Source organism: Canis lupus, chromosome 3, assembly GCF_048164855.1.
Source record: "Canis lupus baileyi chromosome 3, mCanLup2.hap1, whole genome shotgun sequence".
NCBI lineage: Eukaryota > Metazoa > Chordata > Mammalia > Carnivora > Canidae > Canis > Canis lupus.
In genome coordinates this window covers 73381740-73407058 of record NC_132840.1, presented here as the reverse complement: position 1 = coordinate 73407058, position 25319 = coordinate 73381740, and the positions used below count along the sequence as shown (strand labels likewise).

The 25319-nt window shown below is 54.0% G+C and overlaps 1 protein-coding gene across 4 annotated transcripts in view; it reads left to right on the top strand.

Annotated features, from left to right (window-relative positions):
- TMPRSS13 (transmembrane serine protease 13) overlaps nt 1–23477 on the top strand; it is a 28460-nt gene extending 4983 nt beyond the window's left edge. The window contains exons 2-14 of one of the 4 annotated variants that reach the window (XM_072822206.1): nt 5724–5958; nt 7030–7134; nt 9285–9323; nt 9418–9540; nt 10488–10617; nt 12412–12504; nt 13530–13573; nt 14851–15013; nt 15903–16075; nt 18618–18716; nt 20942–21084; nt 21245–21397; nt 22085–23477. In XM_072822206.1, coding sequence (XP_072678307.1) covers nt 5724–5958; nt 7030–7134; nt 9285–9323; nt 9418–9540; nt 10488–10617; nt 12412–12504; nt 13530–13573; nt 14851–15013; nt 15903–16075; nt 18618–18716; nt 20942–21084; nt 21245–21397; nt 22085–22108 — 1524 coding nt within the window. In that variant the 3' untranslated portion in view covers nt 22109–23477. Of the gene's footprint in view, nt 1–5723; nt 5959–7029; nt 7135–9284; nt 9324–9417; nt 9541–10487; nt 10618–12411; nt 12505–13529; nt 13574–14850; nt 15014–15902; nt 16076–18617; nt 18717–20941; nt 21085–21244; nt 21398–22032 lie in introns of all 4 variants that reach the window. The other 3 variants (XM_072822204.1, XM_072822203.1, XM_072822205.1) reach the window with 3 other exon arrangements.
- Nucleotides 23478–25319: the final 1842 nt, after the last annotated feature.

Here is a 25319-nt window from a genome sequence, read left to right as displayed (position 1 = left end):
CAAAGCCCGGAGCTCAATCCTTGGCAGCAGCCACAAAACTGAGCCATCCTTGAGGTGGCTGCCGCAGGGCACAGCGCAACAGAGGACCCCCTCCTCCCCGGCATGGCTGGCTGGGCTGGCAGGATGTGGAGAGACGCCAAGGGCAGGGCCACGGGGGTCCTTGTCCTCTCACAGCCATCCCCCAGCAGGTGAGGGCCCACGGGACAGGCTCTGCCACGGGAAACCACAGATTACCCCAGGGGCTCACCCCAGGGACCACCCTGTAGGGCCTGGGGCGGGGAGGAGAGGCAGGGCCAGGAAAGAATGACTGGCAGTGCTTGGTCAGGGAAGTGGCCCAGAGTCACCCACCCTCTGGCTCGGCCCTGTCCATCTGCCCCCAGACAGGCTGAGGAGCCTCTCGCCTGCAGGCGGGTCGTGGGGAGCCTGGAGTGGGTCATCTGAGTTCCGTTGCTAGGTCTTCTGCTCACTGGCGAAGGCCAGGAGTTGGGCTGGTTCTGACCTGGGCTCAGCCCCTTGGATCCTGGCGCTCTGGGCACGAAGTGTCCTCCCACCCTCTTCCCCACCTACTGGAGGCATCTGCTCTGAGGGTGAGGCCAGGCCACCAGGAGGGTGGCTGGAATCTCAGTAGCTGCTGGCTAAGAATTGAGGAAAGGAAATGAGTTACTGCTATAATGGGTTAGACATGAGGAGGAACTTCCAGCAGGTGGGGTGGCAGGCCATGAAATGGGTAAAGAATGGCTGTGGAACCTCTTCTAGTGGTCCCGGAAAATGGGAGCTCTTCTCAGCGTCCTGCGATGCTTCAGGTTGAGGTTCAGAGTCAGGGGGATGGAGCAGACGGCCTCACCATGGAGGCTGCCTTCCTCTGGTCTTGGGGCTGCCCCAAGACGGCTGCCCGTCCATCCTGCTGGGATTCAGGGTTTCCCACATGGCAGCTTTTATGGGGAACTTGGGGTCAGGCCTCTTCTCTTGGCCTTGTCTTTGGGGCCCAAACCTCTGCATGTGCCTCCCACCGGCTCTGACACCAGAGTGCTTGCTCTACTGAGGCCTCCGGGGCCCTGTCTACCCCCAAGGCCCAGCCTCTCCTCCATGCCCCTGCCGCTGCCCCTGCCCCCCAGCCCTGGGAGGGCTTTCCACAGGCTGCTGAGGCTAAGGTGGCAGCTTTAGAGACTGGCTGAGGACGACTCACCCCCTCCCAGCCCCTTGGGTACTGAGCCCAAGATCGGTCCCATTTTACATGCCCTAGTTCTCTCCAGACTCCAGGTAGAGGGACCCATGGGAGTCTCCTGTCCAGACCCCAGCTCACCTCCCCAGGGACTCTTCTCCCTGCTTCCTTGGGGGCCGAGGCCATGGGTAGGCATGTTGAGACCTTCAAGCGGTGGGATAAGCGCTGGGGAAAGGCTTGGCCAAGGAAGGCTGGGAGACCCCTCTGCCTTTCTGGCTGCCCTGAGCTTTCCACCAAGCCCCCACCCTACATCTCTGGTCTAACTCCCTCCCACTGCTCAACCTCCCCCAGCCTTCCCACCTCCTCCTGCTGGGCCTCCACCAGCCCACCCAGGTCCCTTTTTCCTGCCCTGGTGAAGTGGCACCAGGACCAGAGCCCTGGGGTCCTACTCCAGTGGGGACAGCCTGAGCTCTTGAATGTGAAATCAGAAGGTTGTGGGAAGTCCCCACAAGCCCACCAACTTGTTTAGGGGCTCTGGGCATGCTGTCTGGTCCCCTACCCCAGTTTCTTCAAGAACCAGGGGCCATAGTTCCTGCCCAGTTTGCTAGCAAGACCCCATGAGGATCCCAGGAAATAATGGGTGTGGAAGCTCTTCACGCGCTGTCAGCCTCAAGGAAGCGAAGGAAGTTACTGGCGACACTCGTGATACTGTGGGTCCAGATCCTGCCTGGGCAGGATTCGAGCCCTGTCACTTACCTGAGAGGTGGGTTTGGGTATGTTCTTAACCTCCTGGGACCTCAGTTTCAAAATCCATAAAATGGGGTTAACAATACCTCCCATAGAGAGCTGTGATGAGGTCGAAATGGGGTCAAGCTAAGTCCCTAGCGGGCTTCGGCCCTTGATACGATGTGAAACACATTTGGGGACCAGGCTCTTCCATGTTTATCTTGCAGTTATCTGGGGGAGGGAGGCAAGGTCATCCCCATCTCACGCACATTGAGACAGGTGTGTTCCCTTTACTTGCCCAGGGCAGACCATTCAGGAATGTACGCAGTCATATTTGAACACAGATTTTTCTACTTCAAGTCCAGCATCTTTAACAGATGACCGGCCACTGTCACAGCTAATGGGCACCGAGTCCTTACTGTACATACAGCACCTATCGCTCCAGTGCTATGAAGCAGGTGACTGGCTCACCTTACAGATGAGGAAACTGGGAGTGTGAAGAGGTGGAGCCACAGGCCCAGAGTCACCCACTGGTGTAGACCGTGCTTGTTACCTGGCATGGGGCCTCTCCCATCCCCAGGATCCATCAAGTCTTGGCAGGCCATGGGACCCACCAGAAAGTTCCACAAGAGTGAGATCGCTGTAGAACCAGCAGCCTCACCGCTGGGCTCCCCATGGCACTCCCAGCCTGCAAGGCCCCAGACCCCAGTTCTCAGGTGATGTCACAAATGCAGAAGGAGCACCCCGTGTACGGGTGCCAGGAGAAGACTGTGTCGGGGGCTCTTGCTGCTGACTTGAGAAGGCAGGGGACCCCCCCCCCCCAGGCTTGGGGAAGAATCCTGACTGTGATTCTAAGCAATCTGAGCCTTGCACCTTGGTTTTGTCATCTGTAAAAGGGCTTCTAAAAATATTCAGGGTTGGAGTGAGGACCTTGTGAGACCACAGACATAGAAATTTATTGTCATTCTAAAGTACCATATATGGTGAGCTATTATCATTTTCTTGCATCGTGTAATGGGAATTTGCCCCCAAGGGTGGGAAAGGCCTGTAGTGTGAGCATAGCAGGGAGGGAAGGCTGGCAGGCCAGTTGACATGTCTGATGCCAGGGTCCCAGGCAGGTGCCAAGGCTCGGGCCACCATTGGTGGCCAGCACAGGCTCTACACAGCCTGGGTTTGTCTCTCTCATTGAAGGACTTTAGTCTGGCCTTTGTCTAGCACCTCTTTTTTCTCTAAGATGAGCTCCCACCTTTGGGCCCATCGGTAAGGCCCACGGCTGTTAAATCTCGGCAAGGTGGGTGTTGTGTGGGCCAGTGCAAAAGCGGAGGGAGATTCTCATTTCCCGCCTGGCTGCTGTGTGCCAGACCCAGGCGAGACATTTTCTGTGTTACCTCCTTGAATCCTCAAGATCATTAGTCCTATTCTACAAATTAAGAAAAAGAAAAAGGAGGGTTTAGTGTCCTGCCCGAGGTGACACACCTGGAGGTAGGATGGTGCCCTGGATCTGCCTGACTCCAAAGCCAGGGCTGTCAGCTGATGCATGCTATATTTCAGCATTTCCTCTCTGCCTCTCCTTGCCCCCAACCCCAGTCCTGCTCCCCTTGAAGCATCTGGGGGCTCATCTGTTTTCCCCTTCTGGAGATCTAGTCTCTAGATAGAGGGGGTGAGAGGGGAATCTGAGCTCTGGGCCAGCTGGGTCAGCTGCATGCCCTTCAGATCCCTAAACACACACAACTGTGTCCCTGCTTGGCTGGCCCAAGCACCTGGTCTCTTACCCATATCCATTAATTAACCCCAGTAACTCCCTGGAGTAATGGGTCCTGGTCCCTGCCCGTAGTAAGCTGAGTGTGGCCAGAGACTCTAGATTCCTCCTTGAATTCATTTTGTGACCTCCAGAACAATGAGGCAGTGACCAAATCAGTTCCTTCTGACTCTTAGAAAAGAGAGTTAAAAATAGGAAAACCAGGGGCACCTGGGTGGCTCAGCAGTTAAGCGTCTGCCTTTGGCTCAGTTCATGATCCCGGGGTCCTGGAATTGAGTCCCGCATCAGGACCCCCCACAGGGAGCCTGCTTCTCCCTCTGCCTATGTCTCTGCCTCTCTCTGTGTGTCTCTCATGAATATATAAATAAAATAAAAATAAAAAGTTAAATCCAAACCCTGCCTGATAGGGATGATGGTGTTGACCTGGGCTGATGTTCTAACGACGAGGGCTTTTCCTGAACTGGTTTGCTTCCTAATCGTGTCCAGTGTTAAGCACGGTGGCAGATGAGGGATGGAAACAGGTGCCAGGGGTCCAGAGCCTGCCCCCTCTGCACAGCCCTGCTGACTGTACCCCCAGCACAGGTGCGCTGCCCTCACCATCCCTGCCACTCCTGTTCGTTCCCTGGACTGCTCCCTCTTAGATTTAGAGCACCCCAAAGGCTCCACTTTCCAGGGAGAAGCAGGACCAGTGTTCCCTGATTGCCGACTAAGGCCAGCTGGCTGCTGGATTACATAAGGCGTCGCTCCTCAGAGAGGCAGTAATGCCTCAAGGTTGAGCTGGCCTCCGAGCCTGGCTTTCTGGACTCACACTCCGGCTCTCCAGCTCACAGAAGCACTCTCCGGCTATGACAGCTTGATCCCATCGCTTAGTCTCTCTGCAAAATGGGAGTGGTTCTGTTCTGAGGATTAAGTGAGTAAACACATACAAAGCCCTTGGAGCATGCAAAGTCTCCTATAACCAGCCATTAGAGTGTTAAATCTGAATGAACAAACCACTCCCCCTGGAGCTGAGTCGGGCTAAGGATCTTGTCGAAGAGTAGTGTGGACTGCTACCCCAGCCTATACCTTCTTCCGATTTTGCCTCTCCGCTCTCCCTGATGCATTGGTGAGTGAGCACATGTGTGTGTGAGTGTGTGTGGTGTGCATACAGGTGTCCGAGTGAGCAAGACAAGTCTGGAATTGCTGAGAATGGTGGGGTACAAGGCAGGCCAGGGCTTTTCTTAAGCAATGCTTTCACGCTTTTTGATGACAGCTCATAGTAAGAATGGGGTTTTATAAATCTGGCGCACACACGAGGAAAGGGCAGGGGTGTGGGGGGTGTGGAAGTGGAGAGGGCGGGAAGGGTGATGACTCTCCCCACCTCCTTGAGCAATTTTTTATTTTCCAAACAGATTCTAGAAAAAGAGTTCTTTGTCTGGGACCTGGAAGCCAAGTCCCAATGGCCCAATGGAGATCTAAGTTCCATGAGCTTTCTCACTAAAAATCCTTACACACCTGGGCAGTAGTGTTAAAGTGTTTTCTCTGAAATGACCTTTGTTCTTTATGTGGCTTCCTCAAAGTTGTATGTCTAGGGAGAGCTGGGACTGGGACTAGGACTGGTCCCTCCGGGTTTCCAAGGAGAGCCTGTTTTCACCTTCCTTCTTCTTGAGATGAGGAGGGGTCCAGTGGCTGATCAGAGGGAGACCTTGGTCCTGCCACACCGCCACACCAGCTTTTACATCTTGAGCAACCCTCAGAAGGAGGGTCCCTAGACACATGTAGCCAAAGCAAGGGTCCCCAAGCCCCAGGCAGATGGCCCACTGCTCTCTGCCCACCTCTGCAGGTCCCTGTGATGCAGGGAGACTGTAGAGAGCTGGCAAGTGCAGGCTCTTTGAACTTGCACTCCATCCCGGGACACTCTCTTCTCAACTGCTTCCCTGCCAGGGTGAGGAGGTGATGGCAGTGGTGATGGGGGAGGGGGTTTGCTCCCCACCTAGCTGCTTGCCCCAGAGCATGTATCTCCTGGCTCAGCTGGGCTGATAGCTGGGTGGGTCCTCAGGGGAGCAGCCTGAGAGATACACTTCACTCTGCTTTCAGAATGCTTCCCCGGCCAGGACATCTCCAGCAAGGACGTCTCCAGCCGGGGCGTCGCCAGCCCGGGCATCTCCAGCCCGGGCCTCCCCTTCTAGGTCATCGTCTGCCAGGTCAGCCTCCACGACATCCTCTCCAACGAGAGTGTACCTTGTTAGAGCAACACCAGTGGGGGCCGTGCCCATCCGGGCATCTCCTGCCAGGTCAGCGCCAGCCACCAGAGCCACCGAGGAGAGCACAGGTAAGGGGGGACACTGCAGGGGAGGCGGGAGGAATGGGGAAGCAGGTGACGGGTGGGGAGGAAATCTCAGAGTTGGCACTCCCTGCTCTTCCTCTACCCCTTGGCTAGTGATGTGTGGGAAGCAGGGGGAGTAGTCAGGGGTGGGCAGTGGGGGGCCTGGGGAGGTGGGGGGCAGAAAGGAGCCATTACATGAAGGCCCAACACAGTGGAAAATTGGGGCCAATGGGGTAGGGGAGAAGAAACCAGGACCAACAAAGCAGCTGTGACTTTGGAGGCTGCGCTGTGTGAGTCAGAGCGTGGATTTCAAGAGCAAGGACTCTGGCGGGAGACTGGAGTCCTTCCCTTAGGCTGCCCCGTGGATGTGCTGGGAGGCAGGGGTCTGCCCTGGAGCAGGGTCCTGATCCTGGGCCCATCTGTGGGGAGAGGAGGGAAGGAGGAAATTCTGACTAGGCAGGCACTCTCCACCTCCGTCTTTCCAACCTGGCCTACCTGGGTCAGCTGCTGGAAGCCAGAGCTGCCGGATGGGCCTTGGGGCTGGCTCTGCCCCTCACGAAACAGGGTTTCTGCCCATCTCAGCGCTGCCCTCTGCCTGTCATAGACTTCAGACTGTCCCCACCATCACCATACAAACTGGCCGGGCCGAGGATCCCGTATTTGGGGCCCCTCTCACTGTCCTGCCCTAGCAAGGGCTGGTGAGGCACTCTGGTGTGGTGGCCTCTGGCATGAGGCACACTTCATGGGACATCCTGCCCTGCCGTTCACTAGTCCAGCACCCTCGAGCAAGTTCTTTAACTTTCGTGAACCTCAGTCTCCCCACCTATAAAATGAGTGCGACAGCGCCCAGCTCGCATGGTTGCTGTGAGAATTCCACGGGAGGACACTCGCAAGTGCCCGGCTGGCCCGTTGGAGATGCTCAGCTAAGGGAGCTGTCGGGGGCGGGGTGGTGCCACATCCTGGAGTGGAGCGGTCCTAACGGGCCCTCCCGGGCCAGCCTGCCTCCCTCCCCCTCCTCCTCTGCGGCCGGACCCCTCTCCCACGGCCTTACCACCCCCTGCTGCGGCCCGCTCCTAGGTATCGGCTTGCCCAAGTTCACCTGGCAGGAGGGCCAGAAGCGGCTGCCGCTCATCGGATGTGTCCTCCTCCTCATCGCCCTCGTGGTGTCACTCATCATTCTCCGTGAGTTCAAGGGAGGGACCGGGGAAAGGTTCTGGTCATGGTGGGGTGGGTTGGGGTCCCCGGATGGGGGCATGCAGCAGGGAGCCAGGGGTGGGGAACACACACTCGCCTGGCTACTGTGCCCCACAGACACTCCTGCGAAAGGCCGTGGACCACAGTGTCTCCAGGCCCTTTGAGCAGCTAGGTTGGGGGAACCGGGCTCAGGTTGCACTGGTGCTACTTCCTGCCCATCTTGCTTGGGAGAGTTAGACACTCTGGGCTCAGTTTCTGCATCCTCAAGTGGGATTTCTTTCATTCAATGCATTCGACTTACTATGCACATGCCCAGTCAGCTCTCATAAAGACTTCACTGGGTTACGAGCCGTAAATGACATAATGGCACAGTGCCTGGCACAAAATCTATAAATGCTAATTATTAAAAAAAAAATATGAGCACTGATTATAGAAAGTCTCTGGGGTATTTCCAGACAATGGGATAAAGGGTTCCAGGGTTTAGGCTTCCTCACCCCCCTCCCCACCCTCCACCCAAACACACACACACTTTGGAAAAGATAGGACATGGCCCAGGGCTCTCTGCAGAGGGGAGGCCAAATGTGACTGTCGGGAAGAGGTGACAGCTATGTGGGCCGGAGTGGCAGAGACCAGCTCGTGAAGGGTCAGGTGATGGCCCGGAAGATGGGAGAGCATCTGAGTGGGATACGCAGCTGCGGGAAATGAAGGGGGCCATGGCAAGGTCAGCACGGGGAGGAGAAAGGGACCTGCTTAGCCATAGAGGAAAAGAGTATTTGGGGACCTGGGGTCTGTCTGCCTGGTTGGGTAAGGCTGAGCTGCAAGGTAGAGAGCTTCAAAGGCCAGGCTAGCGGGGAAGGCTTCTGTTCAAGAGGCAGCACAGTGTGGGGAGGAGCCAGGTGCGTGAGTGTACGGAAACCAGGACTGGCAAGGCTGCTCCAGGACGAGCATGACGCGGGAGGAGATAGCGAGCTGGTTAAGGGCACGGCACGGCTCCCCCATAGCATCCTGGCTCTGCCACTTGCCAGCTGTGTGACTGCAGCAAATTAATTAACTTTCCAAGCCTCAGGGTCCCACCACCTGCCTGACAAGGTGCTAGCATCATTGTCACAATGCACATAAAGGCCTCAGCACAGTGCCTGCCACATGGTGTCCATGTGAACCTCCAGCCAGGATGCGCTGCTCTTCTTTTCCTGCCCCTCCCACCCCTGGCAGTCCTCAGAGCAGTAGGAATGACCAACCCATGGAGGGATGAGATGGCATCCAAGGGTGGCCCCCCGGATATAGTTATAATCACAGTGTGGTTTCACAACGCATCCTGGCATCCACTGACTGTCAAGGTGACCCTTGCATGGTGGCTCTGCGGGTATTCCAGGAGGGACAAGTGCAAAACATTAGGTGGCATTGGTGTCCGGGTCTGCAAGGGGCAGACACACAGGGTGACCTTCACCATGGGTGCCCGAGCGCATGGTAGGGCCAGTGGGGATCAGGCTGAGGATGAGGGGCAGTGCAAGGAGTTAGAACTCAGGTTTCTTGGGCACCCAAGGCAAGGTGTCTCCAGGCAGGAGGGAAGGGATCCTAGCTTGAGAAGAGGTTACTGTTCCAGACAGAGGGGGTCACGAGGCTGACTTTCACGCATAGTTTGTAAAGCCTGGGGGCTTGGGAATCAGCCACCTCAATTTGCTCTTTGAAAGGACAGACATTTTAAGGCATAAAGACAAACAATGGGGCGAGAGCTGAGCAAAGAGGACATTGCTTGTTTAGGGGAGAGGGAGGATGAAGATCCAGGAGCTTCTGGGACCGAAAGACCAGCCTTTGAGAAGACAGCATGGGTAGTGCTTGTGTGTATGGACTGTGGAGACAGAATTTTCTCTGCTGTGACTCACAGAGCACAGGGATGACGGGATGCCAGGGGGGCTCTGAGAGGCCGGCTCTGGGATTCTGGAGGAGGGCTTTCTCTGGTTGCCACTCTGGCCAATGTAGGGCACTGGAGCTTCCAGTGCCCACCTCTGCACCTCCCTCCCTCTCTCCCCACCTCTCTCTCTCTGGGGGGCTGCTCGAGTCTGCCTGGTGCTGCCCTGCTTGCAGGAGCTTTCCAGAGCGTTCTGGAGCATTCCTGAGCAGCCTTTCTCTCCATACAGATGGGGGAAGAGAGCCCCAGAGTCCAAGAGGGATTGCAGGTCGGTGTCTCCGAACCCCCAGGGCCTCGGGCTGCTTAGTGTCTTGTCTCCCGGGGCTGGCAGTGACCCAGCTGTCTGCTTCACTGTTTTCCAGTCTACTTCTGGCGAGGCCACACGGGGATCAAGTACAAGGAGCCGGTGGAGAGCTGCCCCACCCATGCTGTGCGCTGTGATGGGGTCGTGGACTGTAAGCTGAGGAGTGATGAGCTGGGCTGTGGTAAGGACGCGGGGCATGGGTGCATGTGTGCTTGAGGGTGTGTGTCTGTGTGTGTGTGTGTACTCTGGTGACTGCAAAATGTGTATCAGCTCACATGGGAGCCAATGGACAGAGAGTCGGAGGACCCGGGTTCTAGTCATAGTAGACTTGGGTCTGAAACTGGCTTTGAGTGCTGTGTGACTCGGGAAAGTCACTTACCTTCTCTGGGCTTCATTTTCCAAATTTGTGAAACGAGTGAACTGAACAAGATTAGTGGGTTCTCAGAATCTGACCGCTCCTGAGTATCAGATAAAATACAGCTACTCTGGCTGGAGGCAGGCGTGGGGTCCAGGGCCCGGTCCACATGTCCCTCGTCTTTGCCCAGCAGGTGACCTCTGACCTGGCACCCCTATGGTTTCATAAAGGTCAGTTTGTCAAGGGCTGGCCTAGGTGAGCCCAAAGATCTCTTTGAGCTCTGATCTTCAGTGGTTTTTTGGTGCCTTGTCTGTGTCCAGCATCATGTCTGTGCCTTTGGGGGCCTTTCACCTGTGTGTCATTGCCCATGACCACATCTCTCTGTGACTGAACACGTGGTCCGATCATAGCCTGTATTCCCCTCCTCACTCTCTTGTTCGGGCATGTCACTACCCCCTTGGGGTGATGGCTCCTGGCAGTGCTCACCCCTTTTCCCAGCAACAGTCCCTTGGGGTCTGTTGCATAAAGAGCTCTCTGCCTGGCCCCCCGCCCGTGCCTTGGCTCTGCCTTTCCTTAGCATCCGGGGCTTCTGAGCCCTGGCTGGTGATCATTACCTCCTGGGTCTGGCTCCCTGACATTCCCCAGGGATGTCAGCGATTTTACTCCAAAGACCTGCATTGAGACTCAGGACAGGAGCATCTCAGAGCCTTACTCGGTACATTGCTCAAGAACCGGGTACTAAGCACCTGCTCTGCCCTTCTGTTGTCCGGCAGTGAGGTTTGACTGGGACAAGTCTCTGCTTCAAGTCTACTCTGGGTCCTCCCACCAGTGGCTTCCCATTTGCAGTGAGAGCTGGAATGATTCCTACTCGGAGAAGACCTGCCAGCAGCTGGGTTTCGTGAGGTAAACCTCCTCCCCTCCCCGCGCTGGGGGTCCCAGCTTCAGGGATGTCTTGTGCTCTTTGCAAGGGCGTCTCAGGCTCATCATGGGAAACTCCTGTTAAAAGGACTCTTGAGGACCAGGGTGGAGGGCCCTAGCTCAGGACACTCTTGAGTTATTCAAAGGGACAGTGGCCCTAGGAGCCAAAGTCTGGGAGCAAGTGTTCCTCATGAGGCCAAAGTCATGATTTGTAGACATGCAGTAGGAGCACAGTCCTGCATGATCTCTGTATCAAAGTGGCCTTGTGTCCGTGATCACATTTAATGATCATGGTGGCCCTGTTGGGGGGCAGGTAGGGCTTCGGGCAGGCCTTGTCTTGTCCTCACAGCTGGGAACTAGAGGCTCAGGCTCTGAGCTATAGCAGCTGTGGCTTGAGCTGGACCTCATCAAAGGGGGAAGGAGAAGGGCAGGTGAGGCCAGCTAAAGTCTTAAAATCTTTGGCTCTAAAGATTTTACACCAAAGCAGATGCTGGTGGGAGGAGCAGGGAGCAGGGTTATGACAGTCTTCCCCTTTGAAACAGTCCCCCATGCTCCCCTTGTTTCCAGGCCACATTGCCAAGTCCATCTTTCCTCTTGGTCTGAGTTTTGGGGTTCACCAATGTGTGTGAGGTTGTGGCGAGGAGGGTTTAGGCTGTCAGTGAGGACTCTTTGTGGAAGAAGCACCTGAAGACCAGGGTTCAGAGGCTAGGACTTAGACACTGCCCTCCGCTCTCACCTCTGCTGCAGAGTTCCGACCTGGGAGAGGGGAATCTGGGGGATTTGGCTGGAAGAAGTCAGAATATCTTTTATCACTGAGTCGTGCGACCTTATGCAAATCGGAGCCTCCCTTGGGCTTCAGTAGATAGTGTCATTTGTTCAAAGAACAAATTGAGATTTGATATGGGCCAGAGACCATGTGGCACCCTGACAAGATCCCTTCCCCTGGAGAACCTCCAACAAGGTGTTGCAGGGGAGAGGCTTAACCCGATAACCACAGCACGGTGCTATGTGTGAGGATAAGGATCTGCGAGAAGCGCTGTAGGCACGCAACGGAGAGGGCACCTGACTGCACCTGGCGGAGGGCAGGGAACGGAGGAGCCCCTAGGGAGAGGAACAGCCCACGCAAAAGGCACACTCTCATGCAAGGGCACACCGTGTTCTAGAAATGCACAGAAGTGCCACACTGATAGTGGTCCATGGATCACCCCCATCAGAATTGTTAAAATGCACCCCCAAAATCAGAATCTCTGGATTAGGATTTAAAACCTGCTTAACAAATGCCCCAAGGCGATTCTTATGTGCACTGTGGTCTGAGATCCAGGAGGCAAGTGCAAGGTGCTCAGACTTTAACGTGCAAAGCCATAACTTGGGGATCTTTAAAATGCAGGGTCTGGCTCAGCAGGTTTGGGGTCCTGCTGCTGCTGGCCCGTGGATCACAGTTTGGCTAGAAAAGGGCCAGGTTAGTGTTTCTCGAACTTGCATATGTATCAGAATTACCCTGAGGAGAACCAGCTAAAATATAGAACCAGAGTTTCTGATTCAGTGGGTCTAGGGTTACTAGGACCCAAGAATTTGCATTTCTAACAAGTTCCCAGGGGGTGCTAATTCCGCTATCAGGCGAGTGCACAGGGCTCGTGGGGATGTGGGTGGGGACCGAGTGTATTGGGCCTTAACCACCTCTGGTCGCTGCCAGCAGGACTATGATGCCTCTGGGGCACGGGGAAGGAGGGCAGTTTGTCTCAAGGGGGCTCATTCTTCTTTCGCTCCCCTCTCTTACAGTGCTTACCGGACAACCGAGGTGGCCCATAGGGATCTTGCCCACAGCTTCTCCATCTCCAAATACAACTCTACCCTCCAGGAAAGCCTCTACAGGTGTGGCGGTATGGGCCAGGCTGTGGGCCTGTGGGCCTGTGGGCAGGGAAATGGAGGAGGGCTTTGAGTCAGGGAGTCTTGCCCCTTTGTCTTTTTGGGGACCCAGCCTCCTGGAGTCCATTGTGCGTGTCCTGAGCATTCCAAAAACAGTCTTCATTTGCCATCTGTCTCCTGACTTGAAAGTTCTTACCGAAGCTTGGAGCAGAGACAGCCTCAAGGTCCAGGGTGGCCCAAGCATTTATCTGGATGCCAGAGAGAATGAATAAACCTTGGGGCTGCCAGCCCGCCAGGTGTTTAGATTGGAAGCTACTGTAGGGAGTGGGCTTGGAGCGAGGAGGGAAAACATCATTAGGGTTAGTGGGAGGGGGAGCAGCCACTGGAGGAGGGCCAGGTGCATGTGGTCAGGGACAGGGAGGCGTGGCTGAGAGGCACCGGCCCCCTCCTGGGCCTTGCCATCTGTCATCTGTGCACTATGGCCCTGCCCTTGTCCCCAGCCCACTGAGGGGAGGGTGGAGGGGGGGCTCCACCAGCTAGCAGTGTTTACCTTGGGGAGGGAAAGACCGAGCCAGGCTCCCAGAGAAAAAGGGATGGAGAGGGGAGGGAGGAGAAGGGAATTAGCTGCAGCCCAGCTGCTTGCTTCATGCTAGCTCTTTTGCATGCTGCATTGCCGGTGGAGCACTGAGGAACTGGCAGAGGAGGGTCAGGCTACCTGCTCAGCTGTGGAAAGGTGCTGGGACAATGAAGTCATGGGTATAGAGGACGTGGATCTATCTACCCAATGTGTGCAATCTACCATAAGAAAAGTGGGGGTGGAGGTGGGGACAAGAGTGGGGATGGTTTGCACTGAGCCATCCCCATTCCTGAAGAAAGCACCAGAAGGGTCTGTCTCTCTTGGAGGGAAATCAGAATCTTTAATCTCAAGTGAAGGAAATGGGATAGGAACTTAGAAGGAGTCAATCAGGGAAGGCTTCCTGGAGGAGATATCTAATGTGCCCTTTCCCCATCTTCCGTGTCCCTTCGTGCAGGTCTGAATGCCCTTCCCAGCGGTATGTCTCTCTCCAGTGTTCCCGTAAGAAGATGCTCTTCCTCCTGGACTGTGGCCTGTGTGGGGTGGGAGTCAGGGAGCAGAGGGGTGGGGCCTCTGTGGGGGAGATGGCCAGCCGTGGGCGTCCCAGCCAGGAAGATGGTCTTAACCAGCAGGCCTGCTTAGGGGCTGGGTTCCCTGTAAGGCACTAGGACAGTGTCAGGGTAGCACTTCCTCTTCTCCTGACTCTGCTCAGCCCAGCAACCTTGTTCATAGGGGGGCAGCCATTCAAATCTCTTGGATGCTGGGTGGTGGGGAGGACTGGGGGAGCTAGTCTGGATCAGTGGAAAGCTCTCAGATCAATAGATGTGGAACTGGATCTAGGGCCAACATTTACTGAGTATATTCTACTCTTACTGACTCTTGATAAACAATTGCTTCTGGTTCTCGTGAGGCAGGTGCCATCACTGCCCACTTACTGATAAGAGACCAAAATGTTTGTCTTGCCTACGGTCAGACTGCTGGTAGGTGAGGAGCTGGTATCTGACCTCGGGCCTGACCCCAGAGTCCAAGCTGTTAACCAGCCTACAAGTGCTGTGTTCTCAGTGATGAAGGGCGGGGGGTGCTCCCTGGAGCAGGTGTCCACACAGGGCTATGGACAGGGTTGCTGTGGACAGAGTGTCCACCCCTCAGACCATTCTCCCCCTTCGAAGAGAAAAGGGCACATGTCTGAACAAACTCCAAGGACTGCCTTGTCCACAATTTGGGGGGGATGACTCCAGAACATGCTTGGAAGTGTTTCCTTGGGGGTACGTGCAGGGTCCCCAGTAGCACTAAATGACCCTCTGGGGATCCATATAGGCATAGACCCACCTGTACATCATGGAAGTTCATTTCTCCTTTGTTCTGAAATGCTGCGACAGGGCTCATAAATTCAGGGTCACGTCAGACTTGGTCTGCTTCCCCAAGCTCCCGATGGCAACCCTGGGATTCACCATCATGACCTTGGTGCTTGGCACAGTGCCCCAAGCTTCAGGCACTGAGAGAGCGCTGGTCAAGTTAAGGAAAGAATGACTGAGTAGGGGGGTACGAGGAAGCTGCCTAGGATGCAACTTCCCAGCAGGCGATCCCAGAAATCTGACCCACCCGGTGGGAGCTCTGTTCTGGCAGGAAACAGCCAGGCCACATCAGATTCAGTGAGCAAAGCTGTGTCCTCAGCAAGGGGCTGCCTAAGCCTGGCCTGGGGCCCAGGGAGCACGGGGGGGGGGGGGGGCTCTGAGAGCAGCAGAGGTCACGGTTCATCTCTTCTGCTTCTCCCCCAGACTGTGGGCTGAGGGCCCTGACCGGGCGGATCGTGGGAGGGGCGCTGGCCCCAGAGAGCAAGTGGCCTTGGCAAGTCAGTCTGCACTATGGCACCACGCACATTTGCGGGGGCACGCTGATCGACGCCCAGTGGGTGCTCACCGCTGCCCACTGCTTCTTTGTGTAAGTGCCCGAGGGGTGGGTGCCTCTGTGCCCCCAGCATCTGGAGCACCGGGCAGGGCTCCTGGAAGACTGCGTTGTCTCTCTGCGGAGGAGGGCTTGGGTCGGGAGCCGGGGCCCCCAGGGCCAGGCAGTGCTCGTGTGGCCGGGCCATGATCTGCAGTTGCCATTTGGTCCTGGGACCATGCATTGGGGTTACTCGCTCTCAGTGAGGCCCAGAATGAGAAAATTAACCTTGATGGCCTGGAGGAGGGTGAGACAGGCTCACGAGCCTATCCCTGAAGAACGGGGTGAAATAAAGAGGCTTTGGGTTTGTTGCCACTTCCTCCAACCGGAGCTTCCAGGAGAGGAGCCCGAGGACTCAGGAATGCTGTCCCGGGAATGGAGGGATGGGGTTCGCAGGCAGCGTGGCGCAGCCAGCTTCTAACTGTCACCAGCCAGGCTTGTCCCTTTGGGCTGGTGGGCAGGAAAGGGCTCTAAGGACAAGGCCTCAGGGGCATTGGCTTCCCCAGCAGTGAGTGAGTCTTCGGCAGGTCCCTTTTGTTCTGTCTAAAGCTCCATTTCTACTGAGGATAATACTGCTGAGAAGTGTCCTGTCCACCTCACAGGAAGGTTGGTGGCGTGCAGAGGAGACAATGGGGTCGATGCTTAGAGATCGCGCCCATCCCTCCTCTTTATTTTTGTGAGCTGCTGGGTGGCCAATTCCAGACAGGATTTTGGAGACAGGGGATTGTTCTGGAGCCCTGGGCTAAGATGGAAGGCTCCCTTCAGAGGTCATTTCATCCATCCCCCTGCCTGTGAGCTGGTGTTGCAGCTGCAGCTTCTCTTACGTGGCAGATGCTGCCAGGGGGCCTCCAAGAAGCCAGACCATGCTCCCTTGTGGCTCTTGCAGGACCCGGGAGAAGATCCTGGAGGGCTGGAAGGTCTACGCGGGCACCAGCAACCTCCTCCAGCTGCCTGAGGCAGCCTCCATCTCCCAGATCATCATCAACGGGAACTACACGGATGAGGAGGACGACTATGACATCGCCCTCATGCGGCTCTCCAAGCCCCTGACCCTATCTGGTGAGTCACAGCCGCCCCAGCTCCTCCAGGCAGCCCCTGGGGCCCAGCCTTGCAGCATCCAGGGGTCCCAGAGCCTCAGCATGGTGGAAGTGAGAGGCTCTTGGGGATCATTTAATGGAACATCTCTACTTTACCATGGGAAACACTGGGGCCCAGAGGCTGGAAATAAGGTTGTCCCAAATGACACATCTTACATTGCAAGTTGGTGACAGAGATAAGTCTTGGATACCGGTCTTCACCAATATAAATACACTGAATTGTTTCACTCATTTATTGAGCACTTAACAGGGGCTGGGCACTGCGGTAGGCATTTTACATCTGCGGTATCACTTACTCTTCACAGGCAATCCTGTGGAGCAGGTACTATTATTAGCTTCGTTTTATTTTTGAGGAGATGGAGCTTTAGGGAGAGAAAATTTCCCAAGGCCATGAAGTAATAAGTGGCAGCTCCAGGACGGGATCCTGGTCTGTCTGCTTCCCGAGCAATGCTCTTCACACCGGGCTCTCTGCTGGCAAATTGCTATCACTGCAGTTGGGCACACAAAACGAGCACAGGTATAGACAGTGAATTGGCATGAGGTTGGCCACAGGATAGAGATGCTAGAGGAGTTGTCAGGAGGAGATTAAAGAAGGTTTCATCCATTAATTCACTCACTCCTGTGTGTCCTCATCAGATACTTACTGTGTGTCTGCTTCTATGCAGCGCACTGTGCACTTGCAATGGCAAAGAGAACAAAATGGGTAACACACACACACAGTAGAGACCAATGACACGATGGTGGGGACAGCTGAGGGAGCCCAGGAGGCATAAATGGGGTTTCTCTGAAAAATGATAGGTAAGGTGGACCAGGTTTCCTGGAAGCCTTGGAAGGATCTCTGGTTAGTCCAGCCTTTCTTGTGCTCTGAGCCTGTGAGCTGATCTTTCCTGGCACATTAATTACAGAGGCGGTGTCGGTTATGAGTCAGACACTAGGTCATCAGAGTGGGGTGACAAGGAGGGGGAAAGGGCACTAGAGCCCCGCCCACCTGCGGGCCAGCATCCCCCAAAACCACTCCTCTGCTGGGCCTCCCAGTCTGTTCCGTGGAGCCCCTGGGACTACAAGGTGAGGGGTGGTCCTCTGCTCACCTAAGAGGGGCCCGTCAGTCTGCAGGACCAGAACAGGCCTTTCCAACCTTGCCAAACCCAGACTCCATTTGACTAACCATCCAGATCTCCCATCACTTCCAACTCTCCTTAATGTAATTTGGAATTCCAGATCAAATTAAGTAATTTGTAAAGCTATTATAACGTTGCATATGCTTTTCAGACAATGGCAGTCCCTCTCCAGACTCTGATAGGCTCCTGCGTAGGAAGCACACCTCCAGTCTGAGAATCACAGCTTACATTTACGTAGTCTTCTGATCAGACCACGTGCCCTAAATTTTGGTTTAGAAATCAGAGCAGAGTTTCTTAAACTCCTCTGGCGGGCGGAGAGCCCTTCCAAGTCACAATACTATCTGAGAAGACTTGTGAAAACTCACCTATGAATTTAACTTCCCCATAAAAACGAATGGAGGATATAATTGTGTCACATGTTTTGAAGACCCTACATCTTAAAAATGAGCATATTTTAAGAAATTATGTTTTGCATTTTTTTGGCTAATAATTGATGCCATACCTTTATTTCTTTTTTGTTTGTTCATTCTCTAGCAGACAAATATGTTAGACCCCAATACTTGAGCCCAATTTGTAGGAGAAGAATCTAGAGTTCATTCCCTCTCCCACACTCCCTTCCACTATGTTGCTTCTTCCTTTCTTCCTTAGGTTTGTTGAGTAGTTTGTGTCAGGCACTATTCTAGGTGCAGGAAGCTGCGGTGAGCATAACAAACACTTGGGAACACTGCAAACATTCTATCAAGTGATATTTTTATCTTGCAAATTGGAGTTTGGTGGTCTGTGCCCTAGTTTGTCTAAAGATCCCAGTCCTAGAGGGGGCTGTGACAAGGTGTACAATAGTACCTTCTAAATGCAGCAAGTGAGCAGTGGTTCTGTGCCTCTAGGGATGTGCTCTTCCCACTTGGAGAGCTTGTCTGACCTGGAGGGAGTGTCTCAAGCCATTACCAGCCTGGAGGTGCTGTCCCCAAACCAGGCTGGACACATGACTGAGAGATGCCATAGTGATAATGCCTGGGACTTAGCCTGCTGCTGCTCCTTCCTCTGATGGATGGGCATGGAGGAAGCTCACTCTTTAGAAGGGAGACTCTTATGACCATCGGGATTGGCTTGACATAGGGGAGCTTCCAAGGCATATGCTTCTGCCCACATGGCCCCCACTGAGTTCAGAATGCTTGAGGGACTCCAGCAGCAACTTGAATGCTGAGGGTCAAGATAAAGTGACTGAGTTTCTTGCCTGGTCAGTTTGAGGCCCTGGAAGATTCAGAACCACACTGGGGGCAAGGAGGGAGGGTCCTCGGACATTGGTACCCCTGTCCTTCCACACTACCACCCCAGCTGAAACCTCCAGCCTTGTCCCTGCTCTGATGCCTTGAGGTCTTATTGCAGCTCACATCCACCCTGCCTGCCTCCCTATGCATGGACAGACCTTCAATCTCAATGAAACCTGCTGGATCACAGGTTTTGGCAAGACCAAGGAGACCGATGGTGAGAGGCGGAGATGCTAGGCTGTGTCTCTGTGTGTGTACACATGTGTCTGTATGGAGAGTGTGCGGGTGATGTGTCGGGGTATATAGAGGAGGGCCTATCTAGATGAGGTTTTGGGCAGAGAGCTCCATGGGCCTGGGTGTGGATGTGTGTGTTCGCTTCACCCCTACACACAGCAGACCAATTTATGTCACATCTCAGAGCACCTATTAGAAACTTTTGGTTTCCTGAATTCCACCCTTGACCCGTTCTTCCCATTTTACAAATGAGGAAACTGAAGACCTTTGGGGCTATGTCACTTGCCCAGGGTCACCCTGGTAGTTTCTGATAGACAGAACTAAGTCTAGAATAGTCTAGAATAATCTAGAACCTGTTGGCTGGTGCTATCTGCATCATATATACCACTTCCTCACAGAGCCTCAGTTGTTTCTTACGCTCTGGATTGACACTTCTGTTGAGAAAGACCCCCATTAAATTGAAATTACTCTGAATTTTTTTAAAAAGTGAAAAGAAAATGAAAAAAAGACTTTTTTGCTTTTGTTTTTTAGCATATGCAGCTTTAGTCAATCAAAAGAAAAAGCCCCAAATGTACAAGTGAAAAAAATACCAACTGTTGACACAGGCTTAATCAATCTTTTACATACAGCTATAGAAGTTCAAAAAAGCTCTCCTCTAAGTGTATACAAAATGTGTTTATATACAGATCTGTTCATAGGGACCTATACGTTTATTTCCCCAGAACCCTCAGGTGCCACCTCCCGGTGAAGATACCAACACTTCACTCACGTATCTTAACAAAAAGAGGAAGAGTATTTCCAGGATTGACAACACTGTGCATTCTGTATTCAGACCATGTAGGCACCACTTGGTTGGCTAAGATCCTTCCATCAACGCAGACCACATGAGGTGCCTATGGCCCCCTAAATTCAGATCACACCAGGTTCCTGTGGCCCCTAAATTCAGACCTCAGCACTAGGTTCCTGTGACCCTCTAAATGCAGACCACACCAAGTTTCTATATCCCCCTACATGCAGACCATACCAGGTACCTGTGTCCCCCTAAATGCAGACCACACCAGGTGTCTGTGCCCCCCTAAACAGCTTGGCACAGAGCGCTCCAAAGTAAGAGCCTATAAACTAACCCGAGAGAAATCTGTATATTTACGTGAGTCTATGTCAAAGCCGTTGGTATGACGATGCCCTCCAGCCAAGACTACCTGGAGACCCCCTGTAGTTGAACATGTTGGGTTCATTGCTCACTGCACTGAGGGGACCATATACCATGGAGAACCATGGAAATCTTAATAACAGAGTACTAGAAAGGACTTCTCATAGGACCTGGATGGTTTGGGGACGGGGGGTGGTTCAAAGAAGTGGAACATTTCTCTAGATTGGATGCTTTCAGGAAGCAGGGATAATTCAATGATTCGACATCCTAATCCCATCTAGGATTTAAGAATAGGAGTTAAGAATAAACCGAATCTGAAACTATAATCAGTGAAGAAGCAGTAGCCACTCGTATTGGCCGGGAGAAGGGACGGTTAGCTTTTTTGTGGTTTGTAGCCTACCCTGTTTTCATTTATGCTTAAACAAGATTACGAAGCGGTCTTCTTCTGCCTTCCTTCATCACTATTAGAGAGTGGTCTTTTCTGATGTTCGTTCTATAGGATTGTTTATGCTTGGCTCCAGAGTACCTGGCTGGCCTCATTGTCAGCCTTTGACCAATTGCGGGGGTCAGGGCCACCTTTCCCTTGCTCAACAAGATGGAGTGGTGACTGGCCTGGGAGCAGCCTTGTTCTGGTCTCAGCTCCATAACTGACTAGTTGTGCAACTGTGGGCAAGTCACTCCTTCGGCCATGAGTTTCTCCAACTGTAAATGGATTAATTATACCTCTTTAGGGCACATAGTTACTGGATATGAACGAAATGATGTATTTGATGATGCTTGGAATACAGGAAAGCACTGTGCAACATGAAGGCAGCGCGATAGGCTCATGAGCTTGTCTCTGCACGTGTATGTGTCTGTGTTACGTGTAGGGGCTTGTGTGTGATGCGAGGCTGTGAGTGCCCATATGTTCTGGGTGCCCAGCCACGGGACTGGTACCCTCCACTCCCAGGAAGGAGTGAGTCTGAGTCACTGGAGAGCAACTAAAAGGTTGAGAAGCTGTCCAGATCTGGTCTCACTCGTTTCCCATCATCTCTTTCCTCAACTCAACTTCACTGAAGAGAAGACCTCTCCCTTCCTCCGGGAGGTGCAGGTCAACCTCATCGACTTTAAGAAATGCAATGACTTCTTGGTCTATGACAGTTACCTTACCCCAAGGATGATGTGTGCTGGGGACCTGCGGGGAGGCAGAGACTCCTGCCAGGTGAGGCTGCATCTGGGTGGGGCTCAGGTCCTGGGGGCGGGGGGCCAGGGGCAGTGGGGGAAGGCTGGGGAGGTGGGTTCCGGGTGAGAATCCGGTGCCCACCACTTCCTGCTCAAGGACCACCTCTCCCACCCTGCTGAGATGTGTGCTCCCCTCACAGGGAGACAGCGGGGGACCCCTGGTCTGCGAGCAGAACAACCGCTGGTACCTGGCAGGAGTCACTAGCTGGGGCACGGGCTGTGGCCAGAGAAACAAGCCCGGTGTGTACACCAAAGTGACAGAAGTCCTCCCCTGGATTTACAGCAAGATGGAGGTGAGAGCCTGCATGGGGCACTGCACGGGGCAGACCAGGAACTCCCAAAGTGGGGTGCCTGGAAGAGGGCCCAGGCCTTCCCTTGTATTTGGGGATGTTCAGAAGGTGAGGAAGATTGGGACAGGACAGGAATCAAATGTGGGGCCAGCCCCAGCTGCCTGTGTTTCCCTCCGTTTCCTTCCTCTGAGGAGCTGGAAGGGGTGGGCCCAGGTTGGGTGCTGGCCCGGGAGCACCGTCCTCTCCGCAGGGCTGGCCAACGTGTGAGCTCACACAGCCCATCAGAGCCCGCACGTGTGTAGGAGGGCTCCCTCCTCGCAGGAAGTTAGTCTCACAGCAGATCATCCCCCCTGCTGCTGACCCAGGGCGGTCCTGCCTTCCCTGCACCTGCCACCTTAGCTGTAAAGCAGGAGCGTACACTCGCCTTCCCTCCTCTGCCCGAGCGAGGGGGGGCAGTGCAGAGAGCTCGGGTGGCTGCTCCAGAAATCCACCTAGTGGGTCTCTCTGCTTCCATGGCTCCTCCCTGGTGCCTCTCTCTGAGGAGCAGTGCCCATGACAGCTGGGCTGAATTTTAGGCCCTGAACCCCCACCTTCGACACCTGTATCCCTGAGCCAGCCTCACCCTGTTCTCTCCTCAGAGGGAGGTGCACTTCCGGAAATCCTAAGCAGCTATCCTGTCCCACCTCACAGCACTGGCTGCTGCAAAGACTCTGACCGGAGTGACTGGGCCACCTGCAGTGACATCTGGGCTAGAGGCCACCAGGCACCTTTGTTACTCCCACCTCCACCATCTGCTGCCTCTGTGAATGTGCACACGTGTGTGCGTGTGTGTGTTCGTGTGCATGCATGCACACATGTATGTGTTTGTTGCTTTCCCAAGGTCTTCAGAAACCAGGAGAGCCGTCAGTTCTTCCCAAATCCCAGGCTGGAAAGCACCTGGCGTTAACAGTTTGGGCACTGTGGAGGTTCCTGCAGGGGCATCCATAATAGAAGGAGGAGAAGCCCAAACAGGGCCCAGAGAAGGGCCTGGAAGTTCCCATCAAGAATTCTTGCTCTTCTGACCCTGACTCAGAGACTAGCCCAGATGGAGTAGCCACCAGCAGCCCAGGTGACAGCCAAGTGCTGGAGTACCTGGGCTGTCCCTAGCAGGAAGATGCTCCCGTTGGCATTACCAGTCTCCTGCCCTTTCTTAGACCTCCTGCTGGTGCACAGGTGGGCTGCACTGTGGCTGTCCAGGCTCACAACTGTTCTTGTCTGGTCACAGGCAGTTGGAGCAGATTTTTATTTTATTTTTATATTCAAGAAATGGAAGTAGATGCATTTTTAAAGATACTCCAGAAATTCCAGGAGCCTGATGAGCCAGCATCCATCACCCCCAAAACTCCAAGGGACTCATGGGAATTGTGACATTCCAGAGCTCTGCTAATATTCCTGACGTCCGAGGACCAGAGGAAGGAGCCCCTTTGGGGAACTCAGGGAAGGGAGTCCATATGTGGGCTGGCGAGCAGATCCATCACAGAGAACCACACTGTTGCTGCATCCAAAGGCCACAACCAGGACATGAAGAAATGGCTGCTGCTTCTCTGTGGGCCTCAGAGCCTGAGAGAGTCGAGGTGGACAGACCCCCACCTTGTACCCAGCGCTGTCCCAGGCCTTGCAGTTTCTTTCCAGCCTCTCCACCTTTCAATGTTTCAGTTGTTTCAGAAACCTGGAACTGCCATGAACACTGCCATGGAGAGAAAGCTGACACTGTCCCCAGGCCCTGGGAACAGCCATGATGAGGATCTGGGTTGCCCTGTTCCTATAAGCCATCAGCATGCCTGGCGTCCATGCAGCTAGAGGCCCGGGCCTTCCCCAGCCTTCCCTCTGGGGCACCTGTTCCTTGCTCCGTCCATTCTCTCTCTTTCCTTGGGCCTGCATCATGGTGCTATGATTCTCAGGGGCAAGGTCCAAGCAGGTCAGCCCAGCTCAGGCAGGCAGCTGCCCCGGGGGCTAGACCACCCTGGAAGAGCAGGCTGGAGTTAGTTAGCAAAGCTGGGTAGAGTCCGAGGGGGCTGGCTGCATGTTATCAGGGCTGGGGGGGCGGGGGTAGGGGTGGGGTTGGGCAACATTCATGTCTACGGCAGCCCCAGCGATGATCTTTGGCAATAAATGTTTGTGACCTGAAAAATTTGTGATTGGATGTCCTGATGCCTAGGTTGAAAATTGAGATTGCCCACCCAGGTGCCCAGACAGCCTCAGTTTGGATTCTTAGCTTTGATTCCTCAGCTGTGGGTTCTGCATATTTATTTAGCCAGCCAGCCACCTACCCACCATATCAGTGTCTACTCTGAACCAGGTACTCATGCCAAGCCCAGGGGTACAAAGATGAGGACAGTGTCATCAGGAACTCACGATTGTGGTCCAGTGTAGGAAGCTATGATGAGTATGGACACCGTGCTTAGCTACCAATTGCACTTGGAGAAGTCAGGGAGGGTTTCACAGAGGAGGTGAGGCTTGAAAGGAATCTTTAAAAAGTAAGTAAACCTTCACAAAAAACAGACAGAGGTGGGTGAAGGGCACTCCAGTGCTTGTCCTTTCTCCTTTTCCTTCTTCCTCTTTCTCTACCTCCGCCTTTGTCAAACTCGGCAAGAAGTATGATTATAAGAAAGCCCGAAAGCTTACTCAAGCATTTCCAAGAAACTTAGATAGGTGGTTCCATTGAATTCTGAAAGATCTATCCCTTCTTTTTTTTTTTTAAGATTTTTATTTATTTATTCATTAGAGACAGAGAGAGAGAGAGGCAGAGACACAGGCAGAGGGAGAAGCAGACTCTGGGCAGAAGCCCGATGTGGGACTCGATCCTGGGACTCCAGGATCATGCCCTGGGCCCAAGGCAGGCACTAAACCACTAAGCCACCCAGGGATTCCCAGGTCTATCCCTTCTTGCTCCACACTTACTTTTAGTGCATTTAATATATTAACTGCCATCATTATGATCCCACTGATGAATGGCCAGTGCTGCACTGTACACTCCCGCTCCTGACCATGAACACAGAATTTTCCGGGTCTGTGCCCATGAGCCTGGCCTTTGGACACCTCAGATTTGTTTTCGTTACTCTCTCATGTCAGTATGAGGGGAAGTCCCTCCTTCAATTCTCTTCTGGCTCCATCCCAACAAAAAGGTATGGGGGAGGGGCAGGTGCCAGGCTTAGTGTACTAGCAGGAGAGATAGCACAGCTACCCTAATAATATCCCACAGTTTTCCACAACCTCGGTGGCTTTCTCCTCCATCTAAACATCCAGTGAGGATGCTTCCTTCCACATTATTTTTTAGGGACTCAGATTCTTTCTACCATGTGATTTGGTCATCTTCTCGTCACAGGAAGGAGGGGAGAAAAAAACCCAAAGGACACACATCTACTTTTTATATGCTGTGACCCACAAGTGATACTTGTCGTTTCCACTCCCATGTGACAGGTGTCAACATCTAGGCACCACCTAGATGAAATGGGACAGGGAAATGGAGTCCTTGGTCAGCTCCCATGCAAGAGCAGGCGCTCACAACGGAGGACAGCCAGCTATCTGTGCCCACCAGAGGAAGTGGGTCATAGTTCAGAAGCTGGGCCTTGTGGCCGAGAGTTGGGGCCATTTCTGTTCCTTTCTCCCTAGAAACCAGACCCTTCTCTCTCTCTCTTTCCAGTTTCCTAGGGCAGAAGTGACTTGCAGGGATGCAGGGGTGTCCATGTTGTAGGAGAGAGAAGGTAGAGAAAAGGCAGTATCTCAGTAGAAAAAGGAAAACACATTCCCTTAAACCCAGGACATTTATAGAGGGCATAAGAATCATGGAAGGGGGTGATGGGACTTCCCAGATTGGTCCAGAATTTCCAGGAAGGTGTGTGTATGTGTTGGTTGGGACTTGTTGGGGGTGTTTGGGGGGGGGGTG